The sequence below is a fragment of the Anguilla anguilla genome, chromosome 4 (assembly GCF_013347855.1).
Source record: "Anguilla anguilla isolate fAngAng1 chromosome 4, fAngAng1.pri, whole genome shotgun sequence".
In the NCBI taxonomy this organism is placed as follows: Eukaryota; Metazoa; Chordata; class Actinopteri; order Anguilliformes; family Anguillidae; genus Anguilla; species Anguilla anguilla.
Genome location: NC_049204.1, coordinates 57793049 through 57806101, shown reverse-complemented (window position 1 = coordinate 57806101; position 13053 = coordinate 57793049). Strand labels below are relative to the sequence as shown.

The following is a 13053-nucleotide window of genomic DNA, read 5'->3' as shown; positions in this document are numbered from 1 at the left end:
CGTAAGTTGATTTCTTTGGGCCCGCTGGACTTTGCTGAGTGTTCAGATGGATATATATATATATATATATATATATATATATATATATTCCCATGGGTGCATTATGAACCATCTGGAAAAATAAGAGACAGAAGAAACAAGGCAATTTAGATACAGCAGATTAATGCTTTGGCTGTCCCACGCTACCTAGTGCAGCATCCGAGGGAAATGTTTGAGCGCGGTAGAAAAAGCGCTCTCCCCCTCTGCCTCTTTCAGTAGACAGCACGAGCATGCGCCCGTGATCACATCCCGAGCGTGGATTGTGTAAAAAAAAAAGAAAGCCCAGCCAAATTAGCCGATGACTAACAGATGTGAATGCTTTATTAATGCTAACAGTGTGTTCTTTCCAGGGTGTGAAATAGACATTCAATTCAATTAACTTTCCTGTTGAGGAAATTATAAATTCATGCTCCAAACCGAGGGAGGAGGACCGGGAGCCGTTTGGATGGAGTTAACACGTCTCCCATCGTCGCATTAATCACAGCGAAGCCAACAGCGTCCCAGCGCCCCCCCCCGCCCCCGGCCTCTGTCGCTCCGCTCTCCTCTCCTCTCCTCTCCTCGGCGGCCTTACGCTTTACAGAGTGACGAGCGTTAACGGAGCGGGTTCGAGGGCGTGTCCACTGACGCCGTGTGTCCCCCCCTCCCCACCCCCCCCCCCCCCCCCCCCCCCCCACCAGCCTCTGTTGTCCATGCCCGAGAGCGCCCAGACGCCCAAGAAGCAGAGGGACGGCAGCAGCGCCAGCAGCTGCGGCGACAGCAGCTCGTCCGGCTCGGAGGACCAGGAGAAAGAGGACCTCCAGGAGCGCAAGGAGAAGAAGGTTTCATACGACCTGGGGGAGAACAGGCACAAGCCGTCGGAGCGCTCCAGTAAGGGCCCCGCCCGCTTCCGCCGCACCTGTTAAACAGTCTCTTTACGACCAATCGGAGGCCCCCGTTAGAACCGCCGGCGTTTCCGGGACGCTCCCCGTTCCCTCCCTTTTTATATTATGGTATGTTATTTGAGATTCCCCCCCCGGATGCTTTCCAGGTGACCACGAGGGCCCGTTAATTATAAAAACAAACTTCTGCCATTGACGCGCACACACACACACACACACACACAAGCACACACATGCACATCCTCGTGTGCCAAGAGATAGACATCCTACTGGGTCCGTCTCTGTTAAACAGTGTACACCGCCTGAATTACAGGAGTACATCTGGATAATGTATTTGTTTACCTAATTAATGTGTACAAGACAGCAGAAATCGATCCTTTTTTTTTTGTAATTAGAGGCAGGGAGGCGTGATGTTTCTGTTCGACGGTGCTCTACTTTACCGGGTCACCCTGGCACGCGGTGGCTGGAAAGGGCCCTCTCGGCTCACATATACTGTAGCTTTAATAAGCTTTTTGATGTGTTCCAGTCCAATGATCTGGTGGCCAGAATGTCTCGAGCTCTCTGTGCCTGCAGTTTGGGGATTACTCTATGAAGGTGAACAAAAAAAAGAACACAGAAAACACTTTGCGGCTTACCTTGAAAACTCTTGCAGCAAAATTGTTCTGAAACTAGGGGCGGAGGGGTGGAGCTAAGTTACATCACATTACGTTACATTTATTTAGCAGACGCTTTTTATCAAAAGCGATGTACAAAAGTGCATATCATGGTCATTGGACAACTGCAAAACACAGGTTCAGTAAGGTACAATACTCATTTCATACAGCTATTTAAGTTCAGCATTCCTTCAGGTTCATAGACGATGTATATATTTTTAACGCAATCACGTAAGGAGTTGCTAATGGAGCTGCATATTCTGAGGTTATGTGTTATAAATATTTTGGCTTTACCTACCCACGGTAGTGTGTTATTGTATATTGTGTCCATGAAACGAGCGGTAGATTTCTGTTTGGACAGTGACCTAGCCAGAGATTTTCCATTAGCTCCAGGATGAAGGACGAAGAGATGATTTGGCGGGATTTCTGGGTGCGTGCGGCAGTGACTTTGACTCCTCTCTCTTAGAGTCCATATGGGGTGGACTAAGCTAAGCTCTGTAATGCTCAATTTGGCAACTTCTCTCCCTTAAGGTTCACCAGTAGAACAGCAAACACTGGCCCATGGTCAAACTGGAGGGCATTCAATGTTTGACCTGCTGGGTAATGTATGAGCTGGAGCTGACTTTCTAATCTGAACCGTGGAGGGAATGGACTTGGCGGCCAGGGAAATACATGCTTTTCGCGGTCTATAGAAGTCCTGTTTGCTATCTGTTGTCAAATATTTGATGAGGATTTTTTGAGCGTCACGCCGCAGCGAGATGGTGATTTAGCCGTCAGCGTGAGGAAAGCAGCTGGGCGTGAACGGTTCTGTGCTCGATCGCTCGCGTTACCGTTTCTTTATCGTGTCCTCCGCTTGAAGGCAGGGTGCACTGGAAGCCTCCGGTCAAGCCCGTCAAAGCCGGCCCCTCGGCTTCCCCGACGCTGCCGGGCCCGATCCGGCGCTCCATCTCCTGCCCGCGCTCCATCTCCTCGCTGACGGCGCAGTCGCCCACCGGCGAGCAGCGGGCGCCCGCCGCCAAGCCCGCCACGCCCGCCCTGCGGCCCAGCTCCGCCTCCCGCTCCCACTCCCTGAACCGCGGGGCCTCCGCCGGCAGGGTGCCCCACAGCAGCAGCCTGGGGACCATCCAGTCCAGCATGGCAAGTATACTGGGGAGTAACACACACACGCGCATGCGCACGCAGACGTGCACGCACACACACGCAGACACACACGCACACACGCATGCACACACAGACACACAAATGCACACGCGCTCACACACAAATGCACACATGCAGTCACACACACTCAAGACACACACGCATGCACACACACACACACACACACTCGTCCGCACAAACACGCACACTCGCACACACACGCACATGCACACACACGCACATACATGCACACAGACACACACACGCACTTGTGCTCAGACTTTAATGCAGACACGCAGGGCGGGGCCCCCTCTCATTCTGCCGTGTACACACAGATGCACGCATCCACACGTGGAGTGCCTCCTCCACGTTTTTCTCCACGAGCGTTCCTCCGCTCTGAAAACTCAATTATTTCTTCCCCGCCAATCCTGCCCCCGCCGTCTGCCTTCCGTAATTATCGCAGAAATGGCATGAGCCGCACGCCATCAAAGCCGCCGCGCGCATTTTCTCGTTATCCCGAAGAAAGACGGGCCGCGTCGCGCGGCGTCGCATTGCGCTGCGATTCTCCAGACGGCGACGGCTGCCTTTCAGGCCGTCACCTCAGGAGCCGGGCGGGCCCGGGCGATGGCCTCCCTTTGAAGCGCGGCCACAGCCTGCGCTAATTGTTCCAGTTGTTCCGTCTTGTTTCTGAGCTCCGAAAAACAGACGGAGGCGGCCCAGGAATGGGGTGAAACTGATGATTAAAAAAGAAAAGATGGGTAAAAACTTCATACTAACCCTCCCCCCCTCCCCCCCTCACCCCCCCCCGCGTGTTTGGTCAATGTCGCCGTGTTCCAGGGCGAGCCCATGCTCAACTTGAGAACTAAGGAGCAGGAGGCGGAGCTGACTCGGCAGACCCTGGCCGCTCTGAGCGAAATGAGGATCCGCTTCCCCGGGAAGAGCGAGGAGGAGGCGGAGATGGTCCTGGATGACGTGAGTGTCTGGGTCTGCTCTCTCCCGGTTCATCTCACGCTGGCAGCAGCATCGCGTCCTCTCCCCGGGAACACCTTTTTAATGACACGTTCACCCCGTTTATATCGCCATGCGGTACCTTAAGCTGCTTTTAAATAAACCATTGATGGGCCCAAATGAAAATGAGTGTGTCGAAACTTTGCACTTTGAAAGATCCTTTTGTAGTCTTGTAGCCTTTGTTGTTTGTATTTTTCAGCAAATGAACCAAACGTTGCTGCATCAGATAGTGCGGAATCTACCGTGTCGCATTTGCTTGTAATTTCTTTCATTGATTTTTTCTTTTTAAGTAGAAGATTGAGATTTAATGCGGACCACCTGAAAACACCCCCTCCATTAAGCGAGCTTTGTCGTGCTTTATTCCTTCTCTTTTTGGAGAAGCGCTTAACGTAATGCCGATCGGTACGATTAAGCAATTACAGTCCGAGTAGGCTAAAATGAATTACTTTGTTAATTTACCGTGGGTTTAATTTACCTCTGCAGATGAATTGCATCGCCTGTGTGTTCTTAATGTGCCGTTACTTGTGAAGTCCGTTAGCTTAGCGGCAGAGCTTCCGGGCGGCTCTGTGCTGTGCCCTCTAGAGCTGTATGAAAAGGGGGGGGGAAGGTGCGAGACGCCGCTTTGAAAGCGTGGTAAAATGCGTCCGCATTGACCCGTAGCACTCGACTGAGAATGGAGCCGAGAGACATGAAAGGCTTCGAGGACCGTAGCGATCGCAGACCGCCTCGCTTCGAACGGCGGCGGCGAGAAGGGGCGGGAGAAAGCGAGGCACGCCGATCCGAACGCGGGCTGGCGTTGCGCAGGGCACCCTCTTTGCACGTTAAATATGGATTTTAATCACACTTCATTATCGTGCCGCGTAAAAACCCCCATTGAGAGCGGCAGCCCGTTTACAAAGGTGAAGAAAGCGAAAAAAAATCTGAAGTGAGCTTTTTGCTTTTCTTCCAAGGTCTTGCCTGATTTATTCCTTTAACTGCGATGGAATAAAGTACTCCAGCCTGACGGCATCCCCCTTAAAACCCACCGAAAATGTAGAAGATTAACGGCTCGTACGTTAATTAATGTTGGTTCGGTCTGAGCAGAATGTGCGCGTTTGTGTCAGCCTAGCCACTGTTAGCGCTTCTCAAAGCGAAGGCTGTTCCGCAGACATTGACAGTGTCTCGTCGGATCTTTGCACTGCAGAGCTCTTCAGTGCTGTGGTAGAGATGTCCTGGAGGTCAACAAGCCGATAGGTAGAACGTCTGAATCGAGAGGCACAAAGAAATTGTACGAAATGTCTGTATATTTCTTTAACCACACATTCTGCAAAAACGATTTCTTCCCAATAGATACTTGATAACTGGAAATATCATAAACCAAAAGTGGCCTCTTATTGGTTGGTGAAGTTGGACTCCACAAAACAAAGGAAGGTGAGTTGAATTTTTTTTTACACCGGAATTTTATGTGTCTCCAACCTCTAATTAACTCTGGATATCCAGATTTTTCCTTAATTGTGTTGCAGGAGGTGGCTTTTGCTTTCATAATGACACAAATATCTTGTTTATTTCCTCTCTGTAAATATGGAACCACACTTTCATTTGATTACTTTACATGAAATAAATGTCATTGCTTTACCAGTAAATCATTTTGAGTGGCAGGTTCTTGCTGTGAGTGCAAGTTGATCTAAATGAGCAGGCGTATTATAATAAATAATTCCAGACAACATTCTATCAAGTTTGTATTTTCCAGATAATGTGCTTGATGTTGAATCCTGGATGTGTTACTTCCAAGCAGACAGACAGTTTTTGCACAAAGTCACTGAGTATTGCATCAGGTTGTAGAGCTTTAATGAATTAACTTTAAAAGCAATTTGTTCTTTTCCAACTCGAGCAAATGCGAGCCAGTTGAAGTTATTTTTTTCCAGAATATTTATTTATTTGTTCTACGTGTTTATTCTTATGCGATGCATTGATTCATGAACTGACCGTCCCAGTGCGGTCCAGGTTTGTTATGAGCAGTACAGCCGTTCGTCAGTATCCTATTTTCGGCAGGGTCTGGGCTATAACAGGATGCTGTTCGTTAGACATCTGAGAAACCCGGTGCCCATTCCTTCTCAATCTTATGTGGTTTTCAGAAACCACTTGGAATGTAGATTCTGGTATAACGAACCACAGGCATCTGGCGAGGCTTGCAGTGTGCCCCTTCACTCTGATTATGACGGGAGGCTGGTCAGGCCGCTCTGAGAAAGTTTACTTTGCCCCCGCATGCAAGTTCATTAAATCTGGCATCTCTGTTGAATGGCATATCTCAGTAATTAGAGAACGGGATTCAAAGGCCTAAACTATGGCCCTGAGCAACAACAAAAAAAAAAAAGAAGGCAGGGGGGGAAAAAGGGAAAGAAAATCTTCGACTGACCAGGAACTTTTTGACACAGTACGCCTGAGACTGACACTCCAGCCGCAATTACTTCTGCTCTCCTTTCCCCCCCCCCCCCCCCCCCCCCTGCAAGTCTGGCCTCGGTGCTTTTCTCACATTGTCTCCTACACCCTGTTGTCCAATTCCACCTTGCACACAGCCCGGGTAATTATGACCGGCGCCCGTGCCACTGTGAGAGAGGGTGCGGCCATGCCCACCGCAGAAATAATAATAAACCTAGCGAGACCGTATTCCCTCCCTGATTCTTAATTAATCCACTGCCAGCTGCTCTTTGTGTTGTGCTGTTTTTTTTTTCCTTTCTTCTTCTTCTTTCCCCCCGAGCCGTCCGCGGACGCCTATTTAAAATCCAGATTTTCGATTTCTCACTCTTCCTTTTTTTTTCTTTCCTCCCCCCCCCCCTTCTTCTTTCGTTTTCCGTTAATATTTCATGCGAAGGTCTTGGACATCGTTCGCACCAACGTGCGCTCGGCGCTGCAGAGGATCTGGAGGGAGCCCGACGTGGACAGTTTACATTTGTACCGCCTTTTCAACCGTGTCTTTAACCGCCTGCTCTGGAGCCACGGCCAGGGGCTGTGGAACTGCTTCTCCAACTCCGGGTAGGTCCCGCCTCCTCGCTCTCTCTCTCCCAAACGAGGGCCGACGCCCGCGCTAAGCGTTTTGCGGGAAAAGCGGAGCGCGGCCTTAGCCCGGGGTGCATCGCGGCGCGTACGCCAGCGCTGCTTTCGTGCGCCGCGTCCTTCGAGAGGCGCGCGAGCGAAACCCGTTCGGGAGACGCCCCTCCCCTCTCCCAGCCCGCGTTTCTCTCTTCCGTTCTTCGCCCTGCTCGGGCCCTCGTTGTTCAGGCGTGGAGACGGCGAATCAAATCTGGTTTCAGCTCGGCGAAAGCAGAGCGAGGAGCGCCATTAATGCAACACCATGACACGACACACACAGATATTATTTGCCCTAAAATTGTGTGATATATATATATATGTGTGTGTGTGTAAAGGTTGTTGGCTGATTGAAGTTACCTAGTGTAGACTTGGTCATAGAGACTGCCCTGTGTGATATGTATGTAGAAAGGTTGTTGGCTGATTGAAGTTACCTAGTGTAGACTTGGAGACTACCTGACTGGTGGGCCCCTTCCAGGCTCAGAGGAAACGGATATCAAAGCAGCCCATTAACGTGGGACCATCCTGGAGAACAAGGGCCTTTGAGAGCGCGCCGTTAGCGACCGTAGCGGTCTCTATCAGATGTGTGATGTGACGTCAATTACGATTAAAACACTGCGCTGTTTAGACACGACCGATAGGTCAGACAGGCTGAGGACTCACTTATTCACAGGCTCTGGCTTTGACAATGTTAGTCGTTACAAAAGCCTTTGAAGTTTTTTTTTTTTTTGAGTCTTTTAAAGCATGTTAGTTATTTCAGCACTTCACATGCCTATAGATGTCCACGTATGCATTAGCATAATCATATCATCGCACAAAGCAAACTGTGTCGGCTGCTTTTTATCTGGAAGCGGGCGACCGCAAGGTTTTTCTTCAAATGGGGTTTTTTTTAAATTTTATTTTAAAAAGTAAAGCTGCAACTCTGTCTGCTCGGGGGGGTTCCCAAGTTGCCTGGAGCCGGCCCCTGCGCTCGGGGCTGTGACTGACAGACGGCCGCGTCGCCCCGCTCGCCTGGCGTTTCGGATGGGGTTTTATTTCAGCTGATGAGGGTCTACGTGCCGGGGGATTAGCACCAGGCCCGAGCGCCACACGCTGCTCGCGTTTAATCAGACCGCGCTCCGGAGGACGCAGGCAGCTGGCGGGAGAATGATCTCAACGGGAGTGCATTGTCATGCAGAGAGAGAGAGAGAGAGAAAGAGAGAGAGAGAGAGCACGTTTTTAAGTATGATTTGCAGCGTAATGTGAACTTAAGATCTGAAGTTTCGCGGGAGTTACAGAACAGTTAAAACTATCCAGAACTCAGTGGCTCAAAGAGGGCCCTTTGATAGCACTGCTCCGTCGTCAAAGGAACAAAGAACCCGACCTGTGTTCTGGCGCCGTGGGTTACAAAATGGCGACCGTGAAAGGGCGGGAGAGACGGGGGGGACATTAAATAAAGGCGATATGCTCGGGTGGCGGTGCTCGTGCTCACGTCCGCCCTGCTCTGTGCGCTGCCCCCCCCCCCCGCAGGTCGTCGTGGGAGACCATCCTGAATAAGAGCAGCGAGGCGGTGTCGCCGGTGGAGCTGCAGTGCTGCCAGAGGCTGGTGCAGCTGTGCCGCGACTGCCTGCTCGTGGTCTACAAGTTCGTGGCCGACTCCCGCGGCTCCCTGACCGGCCTCAGCCCGGAGTGGGACGACACCAGGTGAGCAGCCCCCCCCCCCGCCCCCCGCCCCCCCCACCCCCTCGGCGAATCGCGACGCGGCGATCAAAGCGGCGCTCTCTCCGCGGCGGGGGTGCTTTGAACGGGAGGTAAAGACCCCCGGAGCGCCTGACTTGGGATAAGTGGTCAGGTTAGCACGCCCCCCCCGGAACTAGATTAATCCGATTATGAAACAGATCAGCGGCAGACTGAATGACCTTATGGGAATTGGCGCGCTCGCACAATGAGCATTACCCAACGCCATTCAATTTAAAAGCATCTAAGTAAAAACATTATCATAACAGCCTCGCAGGGTTCTTAGTGACATGTTGTGGGACAATGGGAATTTCTAACCACTAATTGTTAACAGAGGCTTAATTTAGTAGGAAATTAAAGTTAAAAGGTTTGAAATCTTTAATAGTACCACTGTGTCCCATATTCTTCGGCAACTTGTATGAATGGCAATACATTTATGTCTGCTTTTCCATAGACCCTGTACCGTAGTCTTTTTATGGATGTGGCTATTTGTCCGATAATGACTGGGACGGTCGTTACTGGGAAGCACTAAATGGGATGCTAATTTGTCCATCTATAACCATCTGTGATTTAGAAATCTCTTATATTGTGCCAGTCATTTATGGGATTTGTAGTTTAATGGATTTTATTATCCGTTAAAACACCTCTCTCTTTCGTATGCTCCCATCGCTGGACCGCGGTAAAGTGTGCCCCTGGCTGCAGGATCTGCCTCGGCCAGCGACTCTCCCACCGCGCTCCTCCAAGCAGGTTTTCAAAGAACCCTTTTTGCTCAATTTGGGAATGCCCCCTTGTCTATAGCCTGCTCACGCTGTGTTCCACCCCACTCCCCCGCCCCCTGCCCCCCCCACCCCCCCACTGTTTCAGCACGCTGTGACTGAGCGCAGCCTATAAAGGACACTTGACTGTGTGAGCATGCTCAGGATGTTCTCCGGTCACCTCCCCTTGCCCTTCCCCCGAAAGAGAACATCGTCTCTCCATCCCTCTCCACACTTGGCTCACTCGTAAGCGCCGCGCATCTCCCCTCTGCCTAATGCTTTTAATTAATTTGAGCACTTTGGGGGGGGAAACGCTCCCTCCCCTCGGCCCACCCACTTGTGGAACCGATGGAGAGTGAACTTTGTTATTTTTCCATTAGGGGCATATGCTTTGCCTTATTTGGAAAGTCGTGCCTGATTACGAGGAGAGCGCCAGCTGCCCGTGACCCCCTCCGCAGCCACTCGTCCCCTCGCTCCGGAGTGCGCCCCAGGCCCCCAAACCGCCCCCGCTCGCCGCTCGCCCTCCAGCGCCGACACGCGCGTCTCCGAAGTCGGCTGGAGAGGGGGACAGAGGGGGAGCGCCATACGGGGGCTTTTATTTTCGCAGACAGCCCTGTTCCAGCTTAAGCACCACTCAGCTCGATTAGAGGTTCCTTTGTAATGGCGCGGGTCTCAGAATGCGCTCGAGCTGGAGCTGGAGTCCGCGCCAGACTGACGCGCGCTGACACCTCCACAATAACTTTACCTGTCACAACTTCAATTACCGTGTCAGCTCTCACGAGTTCTGGAATGCTTGCAGTGCGTTTTTCACGCTATTTCCAAAGTACAATTTAAACATTTTTGAATGCATTTAAAAACACATAGAAGGAGCCTCGCCTGTTGCCCAGATCCGTGCCGCGCGAGATTCGATTTCGACAAAAGCCCGTCCCCCTTTCAGTTTACTGCATTATTGCTTTTTTTAAAGGTCTTTGTCCTGTTTGATGAAGAAACAAATTTCATCAATAGTTTAACCAGTTGTATGCGGCAGTTCTTCTTGGATGAAGACTTTGAAACAGAACGCCTGTAGGTGAAACCTGAGGATGCTGCATTGAGGTGAATGTAATGAGAGCGGCCCTTTCACTCTGGATTGCGCTTAGAAACCAGTGGTGCAGAGGGACCGGTCCCGGGGGGCTCCGAACCAGCAGGTTTTCTTAAAGTCTCTGTGGATGATTAAAAGACTACGACCGGGGGAAAGAGTTACGTGGATCCAATTAAACATCGTCCCGCAGCCCAACTTGAGTGATAGAAATTCGTAATAAGCTGCTTACTACTGTGCATGCAGGATTCTCTGAAAGACTGTAGCAGAGATCGAGCGATACCAACCGCCATTTTCTTGATGTTTAAATGTGTGTGGGTTTTTGTTGGTAAACATTTCCCTGGCTTTGTTGACCGTGTTCAACATGGAGAAAATGGTGTAGGAAATGCACATCAACCCAAACCCAGCTCAACACCAACACTAGGCTGACCAAACCAGAGCTCTATCAAAGCCCAAATAATGCTAACAGTACAATAATTGACCAAACAGGAGGTCTGTTTTAGAAAAATAGTAAATGCAAAACAAGTTCTGCAAAGGTTTTTATGTTTTGATGTATGAAATCCAGTGCAATCCAGCTCTGTAAAGACATAAAGGTGAAAAAATGTTGCTCCTTTCTACCTTGTTCCCCAATGAATGGTTGAGACAAAGGTAGTCAAAGTACATTTTAAGAAGGCATTTGACAAGTACCTGTGGTTCACTTGAGTAGTTTCAAGGACATTGTACTTGAACTAAATGAAGTTAATTTAAATATTGCCAACTCTCCTGGGTAGAGCTCTGTTGCAGACGATGACTTCTGTGCAGTTCTTTTTTTGGTATACTTAAAAGAAGCAGGTCTGTTAATTTGTCAGGGAGACGTTTTACAAGGAAGGCGTGGACTCTATTACAGTACCCCAGAATTATTTTCAGCGCCGCGCTGAATTATGCTAGTAACATGTATTTGCCTTTTCAAGGAGCTCCTCCAGAGTTTAAAACCCATTGGAAGTTGGTACATATTTATAGCTGGACCTCTGAGGTTTATTGTACTATATATTTCACGTGTGCATTGTTTACATAATATTTGCACCAGCAATGGGATTTTCAACCATTTTTTAGAGCTTTATTCTCACGTTGTGATAGCATATTATATAGAAGAATGGAAGGTCTCAGTGGTGCAACAAGGTCTCAATAGCCCAAGTATGGGGGCAGATATGTACTGTAGGAGTATGCAGCACACCGTGTGAACACATCAAGTTCTCAGGATAGCTGCTTCTTTGTTCAGCGAGGGCATGGCTGAGAGTGATGTGATTACTTGCTTTTTAAATTAATCAGCAGCGCTAAAATGAGCCGTGTGGCTTGGAGCGCTGTCCTTGAAGAACTGTCTGTGAATAACCGGCGATAAAATATTTTGAGTTACCTCCCAGTGATGGGGGGTAGTGACCAACTTAGTGAAAAAAAGATAAAAAACGTGAATAACAATTATACCCTACAGTTCAGAGACTTGGATGGTGCGTATTCGACAAAATGCCAAAATTTAAATTCCGGTTCCCTCTCCCAGGCCGCTAAACATTTTTTTTTTTCCTGGACCCTGCCGCCTTTTGTGCTTTAATTAAGTAATAAATGTACCGATGTCTGCAGGTGGAAGATCTCTGTGTTTGAAGTAGGCTGCCAGGCTAAACTGGCCTTGGTGAGACATCTGACAGCAGCAGAACGACCTGCTATTCTGGTCCTTTTCCATGTAGGTCAGTAGCCGTCGTGTACCACGAACCTCGCTGTCCCTTTCCTGGGCTTAATTATCTAATCACGCGTCCGCGGTCGAGGGGGGGGGGGTGTCCCTGTACCCATTTAGAGATTCAGACACTTTTTATGCTCACCACGTGACCTTTAATCCCTCTCGACAAGCTCAGTTCATCTCTGCCGCGGAGAACTCACTGAACGAGGGGCTCGGCGTAGAAAATGGCCGGGAGATAAAAGCGGAGGCCTTCCGAGGAGCCGCAGAGGAGCCGCAGGGGTGCCGTGTCGGGGCTTCCGTGCCTTTGGATTAGCGCGGCCTGATCTCTGATTCGCTCGACCTCTCCCGTCTTTCAAATCCGCTCACTGCCTCTCCCGTCCCATCCTCTCGCCCCTTCCAGGTATCTGCTGCCGGTGACCTCCCAGTTCATTATGAAGTGGCCTTCCTCCAGCTTCGGACGCGTCTCCTCGGCCTTGCCCCGCTCCCGCAGCCTGTTCACCACCAGGATGGGGCAGTTCTGAGGAGAGGAGAGAAGAGGAGGGAGGGAGGGAGGGAGGGAGGGAGGGATGGACGGAGTGCTACAAGCTGTTTCCCAGCTCTGTAGATTGGCAGATTTATCTGTTCCCGGAGCCCCTCAACACTCGGCTGAGGAGGACTGGACCCCGCCCGTGTCAAAGGCCGTGCCGAACGAGAGCAAGAACGGACGGAACTGTGCACCCCCTCCCCCCCACACCGCCCCCACCCCTCACCCCCACACCGCCCCCACCCCTCACCCCCGAGCACTACCACATCCATATCATATGCAGAAGTTGAGCCGGTCCCAGACGCGCCGTCCAGTAAAGCCTGCTGTATGCTACCTGTCCGCTGTACAGATGTCACAGTACTGTAAAAATGAAAAGGAAAACAAAAGACAAAAGTATTCATTTATTTTGAGATGTAACATATTCCATGAAAACCAGAATGTTCTGAAGATGGAATGACAATGCAGGTAATCCCCTGTTTGAGAAAACGGATG

The 13053-nt window shown here is 50.3% G+C and overlaps 1 protein-coding gene across 3 annotated transcripts in view; it reads left to right on the top strand.

Annotated features, from left to right (window-relative positions):
• The window catches only part of ttll7 (tubulin tyrosine ligase-like family, member 7), a 47407-nt gene extending 34622 nt beyond the window's left edge, over window positions 1-12785 (top strand). For all 3 annotated transcript variants that reach the window (XM_035416190.1, XM_035416191.1, XM_035416189.1), the window contains exons 15-21: window positions 717-906; window positions 2430-2707; window positions 3548-3682; window positions 5048-5128; window positions 6570-6730; window positions 8294-8467; window positions 12439-12785. In XM_035416190.1, coding sequence (XP_035272081.1) covers window positions 717-906; window positions 2430-2707; window positions 3548-3682; window positions 5048-5128; window positions 6570-6730; window positions 8294-8467; window positions 12439-12559 — 1140 coding nt within the window. In that variant the 3' untranslated portion in view covers window positions 12560-12785. The remainder of the gene's footprint in view (window positions 1-716; window positions 907-2429; window positions 2708-3547; window positions 3683-5047; window positions 5129-6569; window positions 6731-8293; window positions 8468-12438) is intronic.
• Window positions 12786-13053: the final 268 nt, after the last annotated feature.